We start from the raw sequence: 22,965 nt of genomic DNA, 5'->3' as shown, positions 1-22,965 counted from the left end.
TTCCTACAGCTTCAGGCAAATCACAATCAAGACATGTTGGTTTTTTTTTTTATTCCGTTAGAAATGAAATTGAAGATCCAATTCCCCAATGTCGCATGTTGGGTAATGTTGCACAATACACCAAGGTCGCGGATCTGCTCTGTCCCGGCTAAAACGACATGATTGTTTTGTTGTTTCCGTTATCGTGACTGTGGCATGTTTTCTCAACACGAGGGTCATTTGGAGCATTGTTTTCTTAGTAATGTCAATATATGTTGAGCTTTGAGACGATTTACAATAACAAAAGCCTACTTATCGGGTGTTCACATTTTGAGGACTTTTGATGAATGATTGCTGTAAGACATTTTAATGCCAATTAGGCCTAGTGTTTTGAATCGTGCATTGAATGCCCGAAAGACTTTAAGGAGCCGCGGGAAGTCTGTGTCGTCATCTCCTCATTAGCTAGCAAGGGATGTGTTTCTGTTTCCATGGCAACAGCGGTGGCCTTCTAGGCTCTTACGAGTGGCGTCCTCGTTTTCTTTGACTCGCTTGGCGTGCGTGTCGGCGGGGAACAAGAGCGTCTTCACTTGTCTGGAAGAGGAAAAGTGCGTTGGAGTGCCAAGCGTCTCCAGTTTGCTGCCGTCGAAGGTGTGGAAGGAAGCCAGCCAAGATGGACGGAACGCAGCAGGTCAGCCTGCAGGTTGCTGCTTCCTTCAAAGCTTTCCTCATGAAGAGCAGCAGCAAAAGCAACTTAAACCTGTGAGTTGAAACGTCATTTGCTCTTCCGTTAGTAGCTTTCACTTTTCCACTCGAGTTTTCATATCACAAAGTGCGGGGAAAAGTCGTGAGTGGGTCTCGCCACCTTTACTTTGCTACCGTGGCCGAGAAAAGTAGACTACTGGGAGAAAGTTGGCGAAGTATATAAAAAGTCGAAAACCTTGGCTGCGTGTACTTTACATGAAGCAATTATGTAAAGGACATTGTTATTGAGTGGCACATAGCATTATCGTTAACTAATTTGTGTAGGTTTGCGTTCCTGACTGTATGACCTCTGTCGGCTACCGTTGATCACCGACACGCAGTCACGACGGTAAACGTCAAAGCAGTCTGACGTCATCAATTTTACATCCGCCGGCAAGCATGGCGTCGGCCTTTTGCCAGACAACGGGTGTAGTTTTTAAGGGAAAGTCACCCTAAACATCTTTTCAAGAACAAATTATGCTCTATGCAGGCCCACTAATTGAAACAAGGCATTATGATTAATATTGCACTTGTGGAATATGAGTTAAGCAGCAAAATCCACCCGTTTTTCACCAAGTCAGGGGCAGCCATTTTGTCACTTCTGTTGAGCCACGATTGGTCGTTACCTGAGCCTGAGCACCTGCGATGTCATTTTCAGTCGACAGCAAGTGGCAAAATGGCCACCACCTGAGCTAGCTAAAAACAGGTAGATTTCTCATATTCCACAAATGCAATATTAATTCATCAGAATGCCATGTTTGGACTAGTGGGCCTGCATAGAACATACGCTTGAAAAAAAAAATGTTTGAGTCGACTTCCCCTTTAAACACGCAGACAAGAAAAATATTAACATTCCACTATGCAAGATTACAACGTTAATAAACTTTTGTCAAAATATTGGTCAAATGCTCCATACTTTGCTCAGTCCCGTTTTTTTTTCTACTGGTTGCCAGACATCTGATCTCGCCTGAAGAAATTGAAATTGTAACTCAGAAATACAACTCAGAAGACACAGATTTACATACTAGCATACCTAATACACTGCAATTGAGTGTGTGTGATGTTGAGCATACTAAATGAGTCTTACCGGACCAACGCCCGGGGCGTTCCCCAATTTGTCAGGTACGACCACCTTTCTCGGCTGCTGATGCGCGTGATCGAGGAGCGTCCTCACGACGTGGTGGACGTGATGGAGGACCTGAGTCACGACGTGAAGCTGCGCCTGTACGAGGACACGCAGAGCAGCCTCCAGGACCTCCAGCAGACCACCGCCGCCGAGGAGCTGGCCGAGCAGCAGAAGGTTCTCTTCGTCAGGCCCGAGGACGCCCCCGAGCACGAGTTTGAGCTGGTGCGATCACCGCGCTAGCTACTTCCGTCGCAAGCTGACTTTTTTTTTTTTGCGTTCAACACAACAAGGCCACAGAAGTGAGATCGAATGGTGTGAAACCCGCATTGGCCTCACAATCGCTGAATCGATCGATTTGCGGAATTTACGACTGAACCGATCTTAATTATATGCAGAAACAAAATCACCTCGTTGTTTGTGCTCGGCCCAAAGCCATTGAAAACATTACGTTGGTGCCAAGGAACTATGTTGAAGTGACTTGTGGAGTTTCAACTGGACAAAAGTAGTGCTTTGATGCTACAATTGAAGTATGCTGACGTAAGTTGAGGAGACAGAAATAGTACTTTGATACCATCTTGAGGCAGGTGTAGGAAGTTGTAAAGCCTTGGCTTGCGTTGAAGTGAGTTGAGCCGTTGCATTTTGACAAAACTAGTGCTATGCCAACATTTTGGGGCATTCCGGCGCCAAGGAACCGTGATGAAGTGAGAGAACGACTGTATCGTCGCCATCGTGTGGTACCCTGATGACAAGGAACTATGTTGAAGTGAGGTAAGGTATTTGGATTGGACAGAAATGGTGCTTTGACGCCGCGGGCTGTTATAAAGCTTTTGGTTGAGCTATGTTGAAGTAGGTTGAGGCGTTTCATTTTGTCACAAGTTGGGCTTTGCCGCTGTCTCGTGGCATCCCGGTGCCTAGCGACTACACGATGTTGAAGTAAGTTGAGGCGTGTTCATTTGACAGAATGCTGCTTTGACGTGAGTTGGGGACTTACATTCGGACGGAACTAAAGCATTGAATAGTTTTGGACTCGATTCAACGGCGCCAGCGCTGTATGTTTTCAAAAAGTGCAAGTAAGTGGCCTTACGGCCTTTGTGTGACTTTTTGCCTGTCAGGAATCGGCCCTCCCCAACGTGAGCGAGATCGCGTACTTCCTGGAGCAGGCGGGCGTGGGCCTGGGCCGCGAGGAGATGCAGCGGGTCTTCCTGGCCCTCAAGCAGCTGGTGTCGTCCTACACCATGCAGCGCTGCCGCCTGTGGGGCAAGATCCTGGGCATCGAGAGGAGCTACATCATCGCCGAGGCCGAGTTTGCCGAGGGCGAGGAGGAGGACGAGGAGGGGCCCGAGGAGGTGGCCGACGAGGAGGCCCGCGAGGTCGACGCCAAGGAGAAAGCCGAGCGAGAGGTGAGCGGCCCAGCGCAAAAAAGCAGACGTTGTGGTGTGATGTCATACATGACCTCATTATAGAGGGACGTTGTGGTGTGATGGTGGACGTGGCGGGACATAACATAGCATTGTGTTGTAACTTTATAGCATGACGAGCGGGATTGCATTTCTGAAATGAACAGACGGGCCAGCTATTTAGAAAAAAAACAAAAGTCAAAATATTTTTGGGGACATTGTGAGTCGGTGGGGAGAATATTTCAAAGACCTCCTCAATTCAACTGACACGCCGTCCATTGAGGAAGCAGAGTCTGGGGGTCCCTGAGGCAGGCCCCCCGCCCCCCGTCTCTGGGCTTGAAGTAACCGAGGTGGCCAAGAGATCCGCCCGGACTTCCTAAAGGATGTTGTGAGGCCGTCCTGGTCGACACGACTCTACAATATTGCGTGGACAGTGCCTCTGGATTGGCAGACCGAGGGTGTGTTCCAAGTCCAGAGGACTCACACTCAATGTAAGGGGCGGAAGCACTTTAAAGGGACGGGGACGGACGGGGCAGCAGGACGATTCTTTTTATGAATAAGGACGGATGGACGCTCAGGTCACGAACGCAGAATAGGGTAAAGTGGCCATCTCTGCTAATGTCTGTGTTTTCCTATGCTCAGAATGGAGCGGGTCTTTATGTTGCTTCAATATCTCACAGCAGGGGTGCCTGGAGGGTCTGTTTCAGGACCCATTTTGCTTCACCTTCCCCATGGATATTAACGAAACCCCGAATAACAAATGATATGATTTCCATGTGGGCAGATGGACCCCCTCCCCCAGTCGACGTACAAAGCTCCCCCCGTGGTTCCCAAGGAGGCCAAAGGAACCGGAGCCAACAAGTTTGTGTACTTTGTGTGCAACGAGGCGGGCCTGCCGTGGACCAAGCTGCCGTCGGTCACGCCGGCCCAGATCACGGTGGCCCGCCAGATCCGCAAGTTCTTCACGGGCCGGCTGGACGCCCCCATCGTCAGCTACCCGCCCTTCCCGGGCAACGAGGCCAACTACCTGCGGGCGCAGATCGCCCGCATCTCGGCCGGCACGCAGATCAGCCCGCAGGGCTTCTACCAGGCCATCGAGGAGGAAGGCGCCGAGGAGGAGGGCTCCTCTGAGGACGGCATCGAGGAGAACCCCGAATACGAGGGCGTCCCCGTCGGGGAGCTGGTGGACTCCTTGTCCTCGTGGGTGCATCACACGCAGCACATCCTGCAGCAGGTACCGTTCGAAAATCTTCAAGACATTCGGTGGGTCCTTCCCTTGCAAACGTTTCCAATCCTTCACTTTCAACGTACGAACGTGCGATCCTTCAGTCGTGCTGTAAATGTTTCTAGATCACCGCGGTTGTAAAGTGACAAACCGACGGCGAACGTCATCGTTTGTGTGCGTTGCCGCGTGAAATGCCATCTTTCACTTTCACGAAACGTTTCGTCTCCGCTCGCAGTTTGGTCCCGGTGCCCTCGGTTGCCGTCGACGTTTTGCCGTCCGTTTCAGGGCCGCTGCACCTGGGTCAACTTGGCCGTGAAGACGGAAGACGAGTCCAACGAGGAGGAGGGCGAGGAGGTCGAGGAGGACCCCGACGAGCCCGAGCCCGAGGTGGGACCCCCGCTGCTCACGCCGCTCTCCCAGGACGCAGGTGGGGCGGCCCACTCCGCTCCCTCTTGGCAGCGTGCGACGGGAACAATGCTTCACCTTGCCTGATCCCGGCAGAAATCTTCGAGACGGTTCCGTGGAGCTCCAGCCTGTCGTCCACGCTCACCTCCCAGCACGCCATCGCCATCATGCGCTCCAACTGCTGGCCGGGGGCGTGTGCCTACGCTTACGCCAAGTGAGTTCCACGTCTTGCTGCCGACCAGAGGCGGGAGGACGTCACTTATGTCATGTCAAGTAGGCGAGGATCAACATCAGATGGAGACTTCTGATTTATCCAAGCAGATCGCAAGTCCTCAAATTGGCACCCGACGTCCGAATCGAGCCAAGTCACGCGTCCGGGGGCGGGTCGCCTGCCTCATTTACCCAATCGTTTGCTTATGCAGGAAGTTTGAGAACATCTACGTGGGCTGGGGGCTGAAGTACCCGGGCGACGGCTACAGCCCGCTCCTCCCGCCGCCGCCCCAGAGCGAGTACCCCAGCGCCCCCGAGATCACCGAGGACGTGGACCCCACCGTGGAGGAGGAGCAGGCCCTGCAGGACGCGCTGGACGAGAAGCAGGCGGCCGAGGAGGCCGAGGAGGGAGACTCGGACGAGGAGCAGGATGAGGAGGACGACTGAGGGCGCTTGAAAGCTACGCCGTCGCAAATGTCAACGTGTGCCGGACGCAAACCTTTGAGAAAGTGGCCAAAAGGCGTGATTTTACGACAGCAAACAAGAATTAAATTATTATATAATTGGGATACAGCACAAATGTTTGTTGTGTCTCATTGTGTCAGTCAGAAACGTTTGGAACTAATAAAGTACACAAAATGTATCAAAGAGTAGCATTGTAGTAGAAAATATTACACACGTTAATCATTTGAAATATTTCATACAAATGTCAAATATGATTCACTGTGAAATCTAATCAATATAGCATACCTGAAACGACCAAAAGAGTTTTTAAAAAAAATTTTAATAACGAAAATATATTTGTAATTATAATCTAAAATATTCATACAGGATATGGGTTTATTTTATCACAGGTAGCGTTACGCAGTACTCGTATCTAAAAGGTAGCATTCATTTGGCCTGCTTGTGTTATGCCCCGCAACAAAATAATTGTTTTTGAAAAACTCAAACAACAACAAAATATGTCAAATGTCACATTTTATCTAAAGGCAGACTTAAGAAACAACACACCAGCACACAAATAATAAAAAAAAACCACCCATGTAATATACCAATAAATTAATGCACGATATGACATTTCAGGACTGTTTGTGTATCACAACACAACTCAAAGTAATTCATAAAAAAATAAACAATATCATGCAATGACTGTTACAAACACAGTAATCCACTGGAAACATAACTTAATTCCATTGGCAAGAGTGATTATGGAAGACCACAAAAAAGAAATAAGGATTAAAATGTCAATAACGACATGACATTGAATTCATTTACCACTTGCAGGGTTAGAAACTGCGCAGCCATAAACAAGCTTTACTGTTGCTTGTGACAGTTGGCGTGTGTTGCCAACGACAACAGTGACGTCATCAAGTGTGGCCGGAAGAGGGCGGCACACGCGCCGTGGAAAGCTCCAGATAAACATGGCGGCGTGCGTGAACATGATAAGAGCAGCCGGACTTCTCCACAGAAACGCAGCCCAACATGTCAAAGTCAGCCCGCCCGGGTGCTTCGGGTTGGCCTTACAGCGGGCCCACACGCCGGGCTCGGGCGGGTTCCGCTCGGTTCGTGTGTACAACAGCCGCGGCTGCCTTCACTCCTCCAACATGACGGCAGGACCTCGTCGCTGGATGCGGGTGGCCGGCGTCCGTTCCGGCTTCGTCGCGTCATCGCCCAGCCGCCCCAGAGCCTTCGGGAACCGGGCGAGCGGCGCCGGCTTTCCCGGGGACGGGGACGGCGCGGAGAGCGGTGGCGGCGGCAGCGGCAGCGACTCGGGAGGAGAGGAGTCCGCCGCCGGCGGCGGCGGCGGCGGCGGCGAGGACGGAGGAGCGGCGTATGCTGGAGCTCAGATGACGGCTCTGACCCCCATGACGGTGCCGGAGGTTTTCCCCAATGTGCCGCTTATCGCCGTGAGCAGGAACCCGGTGTTCCCCCGATTCATCAAGATCATCGAGGTGAGGAGGAGGAGCATGATGTCATGTTTCAATTTTCAAGGACAGGGTGATGCAATGTTTGTTGGACAACTGGATGTCAATGCCAGCATGGAAATAGGAGAGAAACGCTCGTCAATCACGTGACAATGAGACATGAAGGATTTACTTTAAGCATATTTTCAAGGGGCTTATTATCAAAACATACTTTTGAGTGTAGTGCTGCCAAGGCTCTTATTTTAGTCTGTCACTGCACACTCGCGTTCCGCCACCAGTGGATTCGCATATTTGCTGGGGTTTTTTGCCCCCCAATTTTAAAAATATTTTGTTTTGTTAATAGTTTTTCTGCGTTTTTTTGGGGAAAACGTGTATTGATTATTGAATGTTTATAAAAAAAAAAAAAAGTTTTTTTGAGGGGGGGAAAAAAAATTCCAAATGCATTTTCAATGGCCGTCAATGATTGGCGGTCCCTATCCCCTGCAAATATTGGGCGTTGAATGTCTATGAGGAAAAATGTAACAGCAGCCAGTGCCTTCCCAAAAATTGAAGTGTAATAGTATTGATTGGGCTCTTGTCACATCTTACTGCTGAAGAACTTTGTTGACATGAGTTGAGGAGCATGGTGCGGACAAAAGTAGTGTTTTGCCGCCATCTTGAGGATTTGTTTGGACAATTTCTAAACCATATTTGGATGGGTATCCCTTACTTGATGTCTGCAATTTGCAGCAGGGCTCGGTCCCTTTTCTACTCACAATTTCACCCGTTTGAACCCTGCGGAAACTTCGACTCGTGACGTTGTGCTTCCGGCAGGTGAAAAACAAAAACCTGATGGAGCTGCTAAGGAGGAAGGTCCGGCTGGCGCAGCCCTACGCCGGAGTCTTCCTCAAGAGAGACGACAAGTACGTCCCGCGTCACGACGCCACTCCTGTCCGCCGTGCCCCCGTCCTCGGCAACGGTGACGACCCGTGTTTGACCCGTGCGTGTGTGTGTCACAGCGACGAGTCGGACGTGGTGGAGTCCCTGGAAGCCGTCTACGCCACGGGGACCTTCGTGCAGATCCACGAGATGCAGGACCTCGGGGACAAGCTGAGGATGATCGTCATGGGCCACCGCAGGTCAGGAGAAGGACCAGAGCTTGTACAGGGAACACGCACGCAAACGCAATGCATTCAATACAAGCAACTCATGTACACATGTACAATTGTTCACAAACATACCAATGTTCAAAAAGACATCACGTTTACAAACATACATCTGTTCCTAAACATGTATTTAAGTTGCGTACACACCACAAAGTTTACAAACGTACTTTTTTGTAAAGACGTGCAGTTATTCACCAGGCTCCAATTGTTTGCAAATGCAAACTTGGAACAGGGAATTCCAATGTAAGCTTGGCTAACGAGCCACATGCTGCTTCACAGGGTCCGCATCACCAGGCATCTGGAGGTGGAGCCCGAGGAGGAAGAGGAGGAGGCGGCGGCGGGGGCGGGGTCGCCCGAGTCGCAAGGCAAAGCCGCGTCGGGACGCAAGACCAAGCGCGGCCGGCAGGAGGAGCAGATGGAGGACAAAGTCGGTCCGCGCGCAGGCGCAGGCGCAGGCGCCTCTGCTCTGTAGGCGTCGCTGATGTCGCGTTTCTGTCATTTGTGCTTTTGGGCGGGCGGGCAGATTGCCCAAGCCGACCTGATGCCACAAGTGCGGCCCCTGCTCTCGTCCGGCGTCCTCATGGTGGAGGTGGACAACGTCCTACACCAGCACTTCACCGTCACCGAAGAAGTCAAGGTAGACGCGCACAAGTACAATCCAAATCAAAACATCCAAATGTGAAAAAAAAACAAGCTCATCCAAACACGCACATTTTTTGGGGTTTTCCTTGAAAGTTGAAGTTTGTGTACCTTTTTTTTACCTGTGCAGGCGCTGACGGCCGAGATCGTCAAGACCATCCGTGACATCATCGCGCTCAACCCCCTCTACAGGTCATTTGGTGTGCTTGTTTTGTGCGTGCGCATGTTTGAGATTGTGTGTTTCTGTTTGTGTGTGCGCAAGAAGGTGCTTGTGGGCATGTTGTATGTGTGTGTGTTGTTGAGGGGAGCCTGAGCCTCCCACCTAATGTGTGTGTGTGCGTGCGCCTCAGGGAGTCTGTTCTGCAGATGATGCAGGCGGGCCAGCGCGTGGTGGACAACCCCATCTACTTGAGCGACATGGGCGCCGCACTAACGGGGGCCGAGTCGCACGAGCTGCAGGACGTCCTGGAAGAAACCAACGTGAGCGCCGCCGCCAATCCACGCCATCTCGCCTTGAGATAGCGCCATATGTTTTTTCACATCATCATATGCTAATTTTAGGAGTATGCGTGTGTGCGCTTGTGTTTGCGTGCGCGTGCAGATCCCCAAGCGTCTGTACAAAGCGCTGTCGCTGCTCAAGAAGGAGTTTGAGCTCAGCAAGTTGCAGCAGCGTCTGGGCCGAGAGGTGAGCGCTCCAAAGTCGTTTTCTTGCAGCCGTCATCCATCCGCCCGCTCCACGTTTGTTGTCTGTCACGTCCGGCAGGTGGAGGAGAAGATCAAGCAGACGCACAGGAAGTACCTGTTACAGGAGCAACTCAAGATTATCAAGAAGGTGACACAGTCGGCCCACCTTGTCACAATTTCACGTTTTCACGCTGTTGCTCCCGGAAAAACAAACATCCATGGAGATGAAAAGGGAACGTTCACAAATGTGACTCCTCCTCCTACGTTTCAAAAAAATCTTAAACTAGGGACAGAGATTAGTTGCAACCAAATGGCAACCAAATACCAGTGTGGAAATAACACTTCAAACAAAAGTCAAGACAAACATTTTTTTCAACAATATGATCCATGCAAGCCCACTAGTTGAAACATTGAATTCTGATCAAAATTGCCTTTGTGGAATAAGAGTTAACGGACCCGTTTTGAGCCATCTGTGGGGGCGGCCATTTTGTCACTTCTGTCGACTGAAAATGACATCGCAGGTGCTCAGCTAACAGCCAATCACGGCTCAGCTTCAGAAAACAGATGAGCCGCAATCGGTCGTTACCCGAGTCCCGAGACACTGTGATGTCATTTTCAGTCGACAGAAACGTCAAAATGGCCAACCCCCGAGATGGCTAAAAAAGGGGTCCATTAACTCATATTCCACAAACGCAATTTTAATTGGAATGCCGTGTTTCAACTAGTGGGCCTGCTGGGCACATATTCTAGGAAAAATATGTTTGGGTTGATTTCCACTTTAAGTTGAATGGGGAAAGAGAGGGGAAGCGGCAATAAAACAGGCCAAAATTCAGATCTAGGACCGAGTCTGAGGCGAGTGTTTTCTGCGTGCAGGAGTTGGGTCTGGAGAAGGAGGACAAGGAAGCTATCGAGGAGAAGTTCCGTGAGCGTCTGAAAGACAGGACGGTCCCTCAGCACATCATGGACGTCATCAACGAGGAACTCACCAAGATGGCCCTGCTCGACAACCACTCCTCAGAGTTCAAGTGGGGTCACTTGACAGCATCCCTGCCTGGACCGCACGGGAACACCACCAACATTCTCCTGTGTGTGTCTGTGTGTGTGTCTTCAGTGTGACCCGCAATTACCTAGACTGGCTCACCAGCATGCCCTGGGGCACCAACAGTGAGGAGAACCTGGCCTTGGACAGAGCCAAGGAGGTTCTGGAGGAAGATCATTACGGGATGGATGATGTGAAGAAGCGCATCTTGGTCAGTACGCACGCACGCACGCACGCACGCACGCACGCACGCACGCCACACGCGACGTCACGTGTGTGTTGCTGACATTTGTTCCTCGGTGGCTTTGTGCAGGAGTTCATTGCGGTCAGTCAGCTGCGAGGGTCCACGCAGGGCAAGATCCTGTGCTTCTACGGCCCCCCGGGGGTGGGCAAGACCTCCATCGCCCGCTCCATTGCCCGCGCGCTCAACCGCGAGTACTTCAGGTTCAGCGTGGGCGGCATGACGGATGTGGCCGAAATCAAAGGGCACAGGTGGGATGGGCGGAGCCTGGTTTGGCGTGACGGGCACGCTGTCAGCTGGACGCTTTTCTCCCAACGCGTTTGTGTACATGCTCAGGAGGACGTACGTGGGTGCCATGCCAGGGAAGATCATCCAGTGCCTGAAGAAAACCAAAACGGAGAACCCCCTGGTTCTGATAGATGAGGTCAGCGCTGACGTGCCTGAACACATGTTTTCATCTCAAGCTCTGGGACGGTTTCGTTCTCGGTACTTGTTGGACTGAGAAGGTTCCAGTCGGATGTTCAGACATTTTCCTAACGTGTGGTTGCCAGGTGGATAAGATGGGCCGCGGCTATCAGGGCGACCCGTCCTCGGCTCTGCTGGAGCTTCTGGACCCCGAGCAGAACGCCAACTTCCTGGACCACTACCTGGACGTTCCCGTGGATCTTTCCAAGGTGGGCCAACGTGTCGGGCGGCATCTCCGTCAAACCTGTCGTCATTCCGCTCTGACCGCCTGGGTGTTCGCACGTCCAAGGTTCTGTTCATCTGCACGGCCAACGTGACCGACACCATCCCGGAACCGCTCCGAGACCGCATGGAGATGATTAACGTGTCGGGATACGTGGCTCAGGAAAAACTGGCCATCGCCGAGGTAACGCTGTGGATTGGAGGATGGAATTTGCCTCCGTTTGAGCCTGGAAAACGCCTCATGACGATGACGACGATGATGACGATGATGATTATGATGATGATTGCTTTCCGGTGTGGTCCAGCGCTACCTTGTCCCTCAGCTGCGCTCACTGTGCGGCCTGAGTGAGGAGAAGGCGTCCATCTCGCCCCAAGCGCTCAGTCTCCTGATCCGACAGTATTGCCGAGAGTCGGGCGTCAGGAACCTGCAGAAACAAGTGGAAAAGGTAAGCGGCCCTTAATTCACAAAGTCATCTCAACCGCGACATCCACCGCAGTAAGCCGGACCGTCCTTCAAGGCCTTCATTTGGATCAGGACCAAATACCGTCATTTCTAGACCCGCTCCCCATAAAATCCAAAATCATCCCCCCGTATTCTACATCGTTTACCGTTGTCGTTTACCAGCACCCCGAGGTTGTAATAATAATAATAATAATAAAGTTCCAGACGTTTCCTGTGGTCCGGTGCGGTCGCAGCTAAATAAGAGCCTAGTTGTCTTTCAATCCTTATTACTTAGCTCTTTGATGTTCTCCTTAGCGCCGATTTAATAATGTAAAGTAGGAAATGTTCTGTCCTTGCACTTATGCAGTTCCAATGTTCGTGGATCAGTTAGCCGCATTAGCCCGCTAACATTGGCATTAGCTGTTCGTAGTTATTATGATGATGCACCCATAAGGGCACGTTGTTGGCTATTTTCCTATTGTAGGGTCACCTAACGTAACAATTGTTGCTCCTTGCTATCAAAATGAGGTCAGGTGGGCTTTCCATGTCGTCCAAGTAAGTAAGTGTAATTGTTTTTTATCACCACTAGATGGTGTCAATCCATTTGCTTTTCTTTGTTTTTGGGAATTCAATCAGACCTTGCATGTTTAGCGAATGGCAGCATATCTTGAGGCAAGGCAAGGCAAGGCAAGTGGTATTTATACGGTGCATTCCATCCACATGCGCGCCATGTCTGATGTGGTGCGTTGGTGGGCCAGGTTTTCCGTAAGGTGGCCTTCTCCATCGTCAGCGGGCAGCAGCAAGTGGTCAGCGTCTCCTCGGAAAACCTTCAGGAGTACGTCGGGAAACCCGTCTTCACTGTGGACAGGATGTACGACGTCACGCCGCCGGGAGTCGTCATGGGGCTGGCCTGGACCGCCATGGGTGAGTCACCCGCGCACACGCGTACACACGTACACAGACACACACTACAGGTGTTGTCGCGTGTGCAGGAGGCTCAACTCTGTTCATCGAGACGTCGGTGCGTCGTCCTTCCGTCAAAGATGACAAAGGAGAAGGTTCTCTGGAGCTCACAGGTCAGCAAAGAACACACCAAAGCTCACACCTAACTGACCGCGAACAGCGCTTGACAGCGGGAGGGGGGACACTTCACAGCCTTCTTATTTTATAATAACTCATTTGATCATTTTTGTTTGGTCCAAAAGTAACTTAAATAATCCTAGTGTTTCCAAAGAATGTAATTGTCCTTCTATTTTTTATGTTTGTACCCCAAAAAAAAGATGGTTTGAAAAATCGTCATTCCAGTTATTACCAAAATAATCGTGATTCATATTTTTTTTCCATAATGGAGCAGCCCTAGTTGTGGCTTTGGCCCAACAACATTCATACAGCTATCAAACTGTAACTAGCCGTTGCTATTTTCCACCACTTTTCCTTTAGGTCAGCTGGGCGACGTCATGAAGGAAAGCGCCAAAATCGCCTCAACCTTCGCCAGAGCCTTCCTAATGCAGCAGGAGCCAGAAAACAACTTCCTGCTCAACTCTCACCTGCACCTTCATGTTCCGGAGGTGAGCAACAAAAGACAAGACGGAGGAAGAAGAAGGTTTGAGACCTCCCCGCTGGAAGTGTTTCCTCTTTGATTTGCTCGTGTCAGGGGGCCACGCCCAAGGACGGCCCGAGCGCCGGCTGCACCATCGTCACGGCCCTGTTGTCCCTGGCCACCGCTCGGCCCGTGCGTCCCAACGTGGCCATGACCGGCGAGGTGTCCCTGACGGGCAAGATCCTACCAGTGGGAGGCATCAAGGAGAAAACCATCGCAGTGAGTCGCACGCTCAAATGTTGGCGCAACGTGCACAACATTTGCCTTTTGTACTTTGGATGCACCAACAATTTGCAGCACTTGCACGCGTGCAACACGAGACTCGCTTTGTCGTGATGTCGCAGTGGCGCGTAGCCGCACGGACATGTTGACGCCTCTTTGATTTTGTTTGCCGGTCAGGCCCGACGCGCCGGGGTGACGTGCATCGTCCTGCCGGAGGAGAACAGGAAGGACTTCTCGGACTTGCCGGACTACATCACGGAGGGCCTGGAGGTTCACTTTGTGGACCACTACAGTCAAATCTACCCGGTGGTCTTCCCTCGGTCTTAAGCGCCTCCTCCGGGCCGACCGACTGTTTTTAAAGTCCACTTGGTCCAGTTTGGCGGGCGGCGTCACGACCGACGTGCCGACCGATGAGGAGCTGTGATAAACACAGGAAGTGATGTCACTGGTTTGCTGGCAGCCAGCCTGGTCAGCTGTGGCTCCCGTGATGCTCGGCTGTGGACAATTTCTTTGAGAGATGATTATGATTCATATTTTTTATTTTATATTATTGTCATTGTATGCTTGAGTAAATTGATATAAAATTGATGGTGAAAACGAAATTGTGATCTTTCTATTAACTCCTAAAGTGTTCAAATGTCGCGTTCTTTTTCTTATCGCCAATGTCTAATGAGTCCCCTGCCTGATCGGAGTCCGCGCGCGTGTGTGTCGGTGAGTGCTTCTGCGGTTGCCCCTGGTGACGCGTCTAGATCGCGCTCGGCCCCTCCCCACGTGTTGGCATCACGCGCCTCGATTGGCCGGAGAGAGGTCACCGCCGTCTGCGATTGGCCGAGCTGGCCGTCAGTCATGTGGCTGGGCTATATTTAGCTGATTGCATTATCGGCTCAGGGTTAGCCTGCTGCTGCTGCTGCTGCTGTTGCGGCGGCGAGCGCGGCGACGCACTCTTAAGCCCAAAGCGCATTTCGAGTGCAACCTCGTTTTCGGGCACATTTCCACGCACGTCCGCTAGCAGGCGAGCGGCCGGCTTGCTAGCTAACATCGCGGGGAGCTAACACAAACGGCAGCACTGTGCTCCGAGCTTCCCTGAACCCTTCGCGGGACGACTCGAGAGCGACAAGCGAGAAGGAGAGAAGCGGAGTCATGTCTTCAGACGAAGACAGGGCCAAGGAAATTTTGAAGGGTTTCAAACTGTATCCTTTTCCTTTTGGAGGTGACTCGCCAAAATCAAATCAAATGTGAGCGCGCGGGCAAGCCTCGCATTTGAATTTGATTAGCCGCAAGCTAACTAGCCAGCTAGCCATGATGCTAAAATAATGGCTAAGTGAGGATGGTGATTGATGCGATGCGATGCGATGTGCTGGTGGTCAGTTGCGGCTGGTGTCCGGATGTTTTGGGGCCTCCGTGTCCAGCCCAGCTGTGTTGTCCTCCCGGTGAGCGTCTCGTCACAAATTACAAGCGGACACTTCCCTCTCACGGTTCCCCCCACACTGCGTTGCCACTTTTGCGAAAGGCGAACGGATTTTGAAAAAGAATCTGATTGCGACCCCCCCCCCCGCCCTTATTACGATAGCGATTTGGTGATTATTTTGTCTCATGTAGTTTTTCACAGACACATTGAACTTTACTACTACACTAAACAAGGTCAGATTTACTATGTATATATATATATATTGTTCGTTTTACAGGTTTGTCTTGCGCTAAAATAAATTCAAATGAACCATGAATTCCGATGACGTTTATCTACTTTAATTAGACTTATTAACTTAGTAACACTTTTGAGTTGCGGTCTTTTAAGCGGTCACCGCGACAACTTGACAAAAAAAGTGTGGCGTAAGAACTCCACTTATCGAGACACTATCAATGAATCCCTAAAATATACAATTGTAAAAATAAAAAATAAAAACTATAATGAAGCAGACTCCCGCTCCAAGTTTCAGTATTTGTGATTTGAAAATTGTATTCTACTACATTGCGCTGTAGATTTGAAAATTTATCATAGCTCTACTTAGGTGTATTTTTTTTCATCACAATTGTCTCGTGGGTTTTTACAGAAGTGTGTTGCTGCCACACCAGGAGAAGAAAAAAAGTTTGTGACGGTAACGAGAGAGGACGATGGAAGGCGGGTGAGCGTGAAGGGAGAAATGACATAAATAAGATACGCACTGGTAAGCGTTGTTGTTATGACGTCACCCACTCTGACTCAAATCCGAAAATTGTTATTCGGCGTTCGTTTGTGATGGCCAATTGGCGTTGGCTTCTCTATTCGAGTCACCACCACCATTATTAATATTGATGCACAATATGGGATGCCAACTTGGGATGCCAATGAGGGCCAACTTCCAATCACCCTTCAGTATGCAAATGAGCGCGTTTCAGGTTTCTAATAGCAGCAGTAAACTACGAACCGCATCCAAGTGATTGGATTTGTCATTTAGACATGGTAAAAAGTGCTGGAGCACACTGACTTGTGGCTGCCCCCTCGTACATGCCCGTCTAGACCCGGCCTTGATTCCACTGCATACTTGTAACACTTAATTTATGAGATCATTGGGTTATTAGTCATAATTACATTTGTCGTTGATAAAGTCGTTACAAATGAGAAGAAGCGACTTCTTCTTTCCCCTCATGTGTAAATGAACCGGCCCATGTGTCCGTTTTCCAACTCAAAAGGGAAGCCACCCTGATCGAGTGCTAGCAAAGTGCTTCACATAGCAGACTCGCACGCTCGCTCGTCATCCGTCCGGCACGTACTAATCCAAAGCAGCTGTCCCGGAGCCCAAAATTCCCCGTCCGCTGCCGCGTTGCGTCGCTGCCGTTGGACGACTGGACCGAGTCCTCTCGTGACCCCTCGCTCCAGAAAAGTCACATTCGCTTCCTGCTCCCGCTTGCCGGAAGCACAGCAGCTGATCCGGGATCAGTGCAAGTGTGTGTGTCTGTCTCGTGTGTGCGTGTCGGCGAGGTCATACTTAAATCCAGCGGAACAGGATTTAGCGCCTGCGAGAACACAAGAGCGTTCACAACACATTTACAATGAATCCACGCTATAGCCGCCAAAGGGTAACGCCTGCAACACTTACTTACAATTGCCTTTTAATAAAGGGGAAGTCAGCCCAAACCTGTTTTTTTTTTCCCACAAATATGTTCTATGCAGGCCCACAAGTTGAAACACGGCATTATGGTTGAATATTCCGTTTGTAAAATAAGAGTTAACCCACCCGTTTTTAGACATCTCAGGGGGCGGCCATTTTGTCACTTCTGTCGACTGAAAATGACATCGCAACTGCTCACAACGACCAATCACGGCTCAGATTCAGAAAACAGGTCAGCCGTGATTGGTCGTCATTTGACTATCAATTAGTTGGTGAGTCATTGGTTCATTGTTGCACCTGTCGTAGTTTTCAAGAGTGCTTCCAAGTTTCCCAATTGTAAAAAAAGATTGTAAGAATATTCTGTCGCTGCTTACTAAAACATCAAGCTTTGAAATTCCTGCTGAACGCAATTGAGCCGCGCATGTTGGTGTGACGCTCAACAACCGATGGAGTTTCTTCTTCTTCTTCTTCTTCTTCTTCTTCTTCTTCTTCTTTTTTCCTGGAGAACAGAACAAAGCTGTTCTTATTTTGTCCTGCAAGCTTCTCCCTGGCGTTTGTGTCCCGACATGGTCGCCTCCCCAGAGTGTGCGCGCGTGCGCGCGCGTGTTAATGAGTCCCCAGTGAGCCGCCATCGCCGTGAGCATTTAACGACCTCTTCATGAAAATGTAGTCTGGGCGCTTGTCGTATGGATCAAACGAGACGTTTTGCCCGTTGCGCTTGCGGCGGCTTCCATGCGGGACGTCGGCTTTAGCCCCACTTGAGCGGATTAGCAGAACCTGGCGAGTCAGCACACGTCGAGGGGCGCGAGGGGTGGGGCTGCCGCGTCGATATTTGACGACACGATGGCCACCCGGGTGCAAAAAGAGGCAAAGCAATGGTGCAGTCAAGAAGCGGACAAATGTAGTTTGGACACCGTTTTCCTGTTCGCTTATAGAAAAAGCAAATAACAATGACATCATTTCCCCCTTCCAGGATTTGCTGTATTTCCACTTGAAGAACTTACTGAAAACACATTTCATATTGAAATTGCCAGCTTTTTTTGTGTTTTTTTTTGGGGGGGGGGGTCTGCATAAGGAACCCAAACAAGTGGAAAATACACATTTACAAAATGACGTTAAATACGGACCAGGATGCCACCCTGCTGACAGCGATTTTGTTTGTAGAAGCAGTCCACATTGGCCCGGCTGCGATTTTGAACTACGGAAGGCGCAAAAGCAAAAATGTAAAAGAATCATCTTGGAAAAGCTCGCATTCATGGATGAAATGTGTTTACCCTTCAGCCCCGGCCAATCAGACGTTTTTGTGTGCCATGTGTCAAAGCCAGCAGGTGCGGAAAGGGTTTGTCTTTTCGCGTGCGTCTTTTGTGTCCGAGGGTCGGTGAAGGGCCCGGCAGATGCGCTCAAGTCCAGCGTGTGCGTGACACTGAGTGCTGCCTGCAGCAGGTGACGGGACGCCGGCCCCTTCGCCCAAGTGGACAATCGTCCACAATGTGAAGGAGTTTGGCGCTTCAGAGTTGTTGGCCTTTGTCTGCTGTCTTTGCCCTTTTTTGCAAAATTGGCCAGTTTGAGGCGCATAAGTGCAGCCAGAATGGAAGCAACAGGCCACCTTGCAAATTGATGTCAGGGTGATGTCAGCGTCTGCTGTGAGCCAGAAAATGGCGGCCAATGACTCTGGAAGATGCTGCCTTTGTGTGTGTGTGTGTGTGTTTTGTTGTGTAGCTGACGCTTTGTGATGCGAGCTGTCCCGTCGGTGTGCGGTGCGGCCATCTGGTCCTGATGGCCGCTGTCCATATAAAGCGAGCGCCGCCGCCTAAACGGCCCGTGGCGAGTTTGTCACTTTGAATGAGCGGGTGCAAATGATTGGAGAAATATTGAGGCTACATTCACATTGCAAGGAACTGTTTGCCGTTGCTTGTCTGTTTCGTTGAACAATCGTCATGTTTTTTTGGCCTTCTGAAGACGTCGAGTTCAGACGAGCGCGACCAGACGGACAGTAGTTGCCGAGGGGTTTCGTATTGCGTTTATATCCAGAAACTAAAGTGCAAAAACTGGATTGTACTGTTCACGTTGCATGAAAAAATCGATCAGAATTGACCTGCAGTATTGGCATGGCCTTAGAATGCATTTGGGCCCGTCCTTTGTCTTGGTCTACCTCTGCCAAGCTCAGAGTGAGCAAGGCCTTTTGGTTTTGGTTTCAGTCAAAGGGGCATCTTATTGGCCCAAGTCGCATCATGCTAGCAAGTTCACATGTCAACATATGTTTTTCTTCACTGGTTCCTGTGCTGCGGGTGTCTCACTACTTTTGTTTAAAGTCCACATTTCCTCCACTATTTTTTTATGTATTTATTTTTTTTTTTTTTAGGTGTCGCCGCGTTGTCTTCGTGTTTGTCAGCGTCCCGATCCCTTTTATCCACTCAACATTCTTTCCCGTCGCCGTACTTTAGTCCAAACTTGACATTGTCTTCGCCTCCTGTTTGTGTCCCAACATTGAGTCCACACGTGATGCTTTCCCACTTGTCCAAATCTTTTTGCATGCGAGTCTGCGCTTAACTTCCCGCCATCAGAAACTGGATGAACCTCCGAGATGCCGAGACAGGCAAAGTTCTGTGGCAGGGAACCGAGGACCTCTCCGTTCCCGGCGTGGAACACGAAGGTACGCTCGCCGTCCGGGCGTCAAAGCGCACGTCTGCTTTGACGCGCTCATCTTCGTCTTTGTCTTCGCCTTCTGCCTCCTCCAGCTCGCGTCCCCAAAAAGATCCTCAAATGCAAAGCGGTTTCCCGAGAGCTCAACTTTTCCTCCTCGGAGAAGTTGGAGAAGTTCCGCCTGGAGCAGAAAGTTTTCTTCAAGGGACAGTGTCTAGAAGGTGATCTTCATCCTCATCATCCTCATCGGCAACAATGCAGCACACAGGCCTTGCGTTAGTCCTTCACAAATTTGGCTCCACAAAGTCATTAGCAATCAATTATGCTGTGTCAAAAAAGTCGCACTAAGCATCGTCGGAAGCCCATTTTTTTCCATATATATATATATATATATATACACTATGCATGTATATGTATATCGTCGCTGTCAGGTGGAGTCCTCGTAGTGACAAAATGACAAATTTACAGGAGGTAAAAGAAGAAGAAGAAAAAACGCCAGCTTGTTTGAGTTGGCAGGCACCGCTTTGTTCAAGTTGTCTTATAGCTTATATTGATATTGCACACTCATGTCCACATTATACTGCCTAAACAAAAAATGCATTCAGTCGCTAATTTAACGCTTCCATTGATTAAAGAGCACAAAAACAAAGCCGGTATTATTTTACGACTTCTTCGCGGGGAACAATGCGACTTAATTCTTGTAAGATTAACTGTTTATTGTGAAAACATACCTCTTAATTCTCTCATTACACCATTTTTAAAGAGTATGAATTTATCATAAGTTGGCCTTTCCCCCCTATAAGCAATTTTTTTTTCTGTGTCCTCTTGGATTACACATTTGTTAAATTGGAATTGGGAATATGAGGTGTTCCTGGGAAAAAAATTCTCTTCGGTAGGGGGTCACCGGACGCCAAAAGTTTGTAAACCTCCGATTTCCATGTTGTTAGCCTCTTAGCATTATTGTTACCATTTTTCAGTGTTTTTGGAAAACAGAGAAAAAAAACACAACAAACCAAGAGTCCCGTTGTCTCGATTCAACCTTCACTGTGACCCGGGTGGCTGATTTTTCTACAAAGTCATCAAGAGAAAACCACATTTTTAGCCAGCACATTTATTTGTGAGATCATGATAATTAGTAAAAAAAAAATGCCTTGGGCTATGAAGCTCTTTGGCTAACCATGTGAGATACAAGATGACTGCTACTTGTTGTCTTGAAGGCAGTTACAGAGCATTTTTCCCAGGGTGCTCATTACCGCCGCAGATACAAAGAGCTCAAGAGTGTGCGTGCGTGCGTGTCTGCCCGTGTGTCTCCGTGTCCAGAGTGGTTCTTTGAGTTCGGCTTCGTCATCCCCAACTCGACCAACACGTGGCAGTCGCTGATAGAAGCGGCGCCCGAGTCGCAGATGATGCCAGCTAACGTCTTAACGTGAGTCTGTCATCACTTGTTGTTCCTTCAACCATCCTTCATCTAATGATGCCAAGAAGCACTTAACCCTTACTTTTGGCCAAAGTCTGCATTTTCTTCACATATCCTATCGGTGTCCCAATACTGTTTTCCTGTAAAACCCCAAATGGCGTCAAAACCAAATTGCATTTCTGCAAATCCATGCCTTACCCCTCTGCAGTTGATTAACTGAAGAAATGGGAGGTCCTCAACTACTGTCATTGAGGCAACTGAAGGAAGCATTAACCATGAATTCGCCCCCTGGTGTTTGGCTGACTTACTTCTTGATTAGATATGTGGCAGAGCCCGTATTTGAAATGTACCGCAGTTAGGTGACTTTTTTTTCTTTTTTGTTTTTCTTTTTTGGGTGGTGCAGTGGCAACGTGATCATCGAGACCAAGTTCTTCGATAACGACCTGCACGTGAGCACATCGCGGGTACGCCTCTTCTACGTCTGACGTCCGCTGCCGTCCCGCCGTCGTCGTCCCGTCCCGCCGCCGACAAATAATGCCACGTTGGTGCGTGCGCTCGACCGCGCGGACCCGACTGGCACCAGGGGAGCGGATACGCCGTCTCTTTGTGACTGTAAATACACGCGCACTGATCCCAAGTCAGCCCGACGCTCCTTTTGTGCTTTTAACATACAAAAAACAAACGAACGATGCTTTTTCTTTTCTTTTTTTCTTGCTTGCATTCACTCAGGAACAAAAATGTCTTTGCGCTCACTTTCCATTTCATGATTAAACCCTCATTGGACATTCTGTAGAACATTCCGCCTGTTGGGGCTGCTTCTGGCGTTAGGTCTGTGTTTTGTTTCCCTCTGGTGGTCTCTGTGAGGCCCACAAGGGAAAGGACAACATGCAGGGATCAAGGATGGGCAAAGTGTGGCCTGTCTTACTTTTTGCTTAAAAAAAGAAGGAAAAAAAAAGAAATCCTCCTCAAATTGTTAAATGATTTTTTTTTTTTTAAGTTTGCAAACCAGAGCTGACAAAAATGTAGAAATCCCCCAATAGTGAGACACCATGTACTGCTTGTTCAAAAAGGAGTAGGGAGAAATTCAATTTATTTTTTCATTTTTAAATTTGTTGATCTAATTCAATTAATTGTAAGTCTATTGTCACATTAAAAACCTACGTCCACTATCTGACCTTGCCATGTTTTAATTGGGAAATAATATCACAGCATATTTGTGGTTTGAGATCTGCAAATTCACTTATTTACTGATTTTTGCAGGGAACTCTCACCGGTCATATGTGGAAACATCTGACTTATTTGTGTGTGTGTGTCTGGGGGCGTTTCCACCCTACCCAGACCAAATATCATGTTTTTTCATGATTTCTTTTATTTTTTTGTTAGTGGCAGTTCTAAGGACTATTTGCAGATTTCAGGGTCTACTGTACATCTACGAGCGAGCAGAACCATGTGTCCGTTTGAACATAAAGTTTTAGGCGACTTGTGAAGTGTGACGTGTCCTCTACCAATCAAATGTCTTCTAACCTTTTAGTCAGCCAGGTGTGAATTTGAATTGGTGTTGCCATGACGACGCATCTGTTTGATTCACCTGGACCAGACTGCCACGTTACACTTTGTTGTTGTGGTACATTCCCAGCCAGTCATTTTTATTTGATCATGTTTTATTTGGTTTTGTTTTTTGTTAGCTGCTAAGTCAACCGTGTAATATAGACTTGTTTTAATAAGACTGAACTTGTGGATTAAAACCATGTTGTTGTAATATGTGTGCGTGCGTGTGTGTTATTTTAGATACGGAAAAAAAGTCTACAAATTTAAAATGAATTGGGTGTGGCGACTTGAGACACAAGTTGAAATCATTCCGTGGCCACGCTCATCTCTCAAATCATTTCCCTATTGAAATGAATGCAAATAATCTGCTCCAGCCCACACACCAAAAACACCCCAAAAATGTATATAGAAACATGTTTACTTCATGCAAACTCCATTCAGTTGTATTATACTGTATAAGAACACAGCAGTGACATTTGTTCTGCGTATAACCTGCAAAGTTAATCACAAAACACGACTGTACCTAATCTACTGTCCTACCTTGTTGATCAAATCAACTTA

At 49.1% G+C, this 22,965-nt stretch overlaps 3 protein-coding genes across 4 annotated transcripts; all 3 read left to right on the top strand.

Annotated features, from left to right (window-relative positions):
• The first annotated feature begins 432 nt into the window (after positions 1–432).
• On the top strand, positions 433–5,663 carry rsph4a (radial spoke head component 4A). Of its 2 annotated transcripts, none has more exons than XM_086047323.1 (7): positions 433–738; positions 1,843–2,068; positions 2,959–3,246; positions 4,028–4,477; positions 4,754–4,895; positions 4,970–5,087; positions 5,296–5,663. In XM_086047323.1, the coding sequence occupies exons 1-7, from the start codon at positions 650–652 to the stop codon at positions 5,528–5,530; spliced, it is 1,548 nt and encodes a 515-aa protein (XP_085903449.1). In that variant the 5' UTR covers positions 433–649; the 3' UTR covers positions 5,531–5,663. The 2 variants fall into 2 exon arrangements, with proteins under 2 accessions (XP_085903449.1, XP_085903451.1); XM_086047325.1 differs by having other exon boundaries at positions 4,754–4,855; positions 5,296–5,474.
• Positions 5,664–6,437: 774 nt separating this feature from the next.
• Positions 6,438–14,309, top strand: lonp1 (lon peptidase 1, mitochondrial). Its single transcript, XM_086047812.1, has 21 exons — positions 6,438–7,035; positions 7,822–7,910; positions 8,007–8,126; positions 8,433–8,580; positions 8,677–8,790; positions 8,923–8,984; positions 9,143–9,272; positions 9,394–9,477; positions 9,556–9,624; positions 10,350–10,501; positions 10,588–10,726; positions 10,829–11,007; positions 11,093–11,180; positions 11,308–11,430; positions 11,511–11,627; positions 11,749–11,889; positions 12,644–12,809; positions 12,878–12,961; positions 13,326–13,453; positions 13,540–13,704; positions 13,885–14,309. The coding sequence occupies exons 1-21, from the start codon at positions 6,505–6,507 to the stop codon at positions 14,032–14,034; spliced, it is 2,979 nt and encodes a 992-aa protein (XP_085903938.1). The 5' UTR covers positions 6,438–6,504; the 3' UTR covers positions 14,035–14,309.
• Positions 14,310–14,578: 269 nt separating this feature from the next.
• On the top strand, positions 14,579–22,615 carry pde6d (phosphodiesterase 6D, cGMP-specific, rod, delta). The gene is made up of 5 exons (XM_086048101.1): positions 14,579–14,897; positions 19,361–19,449; positions 19,535–19,660; positions 20,760–20,865; positions 21,260–22,615. The coding sequence occupies exons 1-5, from the start codon at positions 14,848–14,850 to the stop codon at positions 21,339–21,341; spliced, it is 453 nt and encodes a 150-aa protein (XP_085904227.1). The 5' UTR covers positions 14,579–14,847; the 3' UTR covers positions 21,342–22,615.
• Positions 22,616–22,965: the final 350 nt, after the last annotated feature.

Source organism: Filicampus tigris, chromosome 12 (genome assembly GCF_054856515.1).
Source record: "Filicampus tigris isolate MCC_2025a chromosome 12, RoL_Ftig_1.0, whole genome shotgun sequence".
NCBI classification, from domain to species: domain Eukaryota; kingdom Metazoa; phylum Chordata; class Actinopteri; order Syngnathiformes; family Syngnathidae; genus Filicampus; species Filicampus tigris.
The sequence above is the reverse complement of the archived record's forward strand: the minus strand, read 5'-3'. Positions and strand labels throughout refer to the sequence as shown.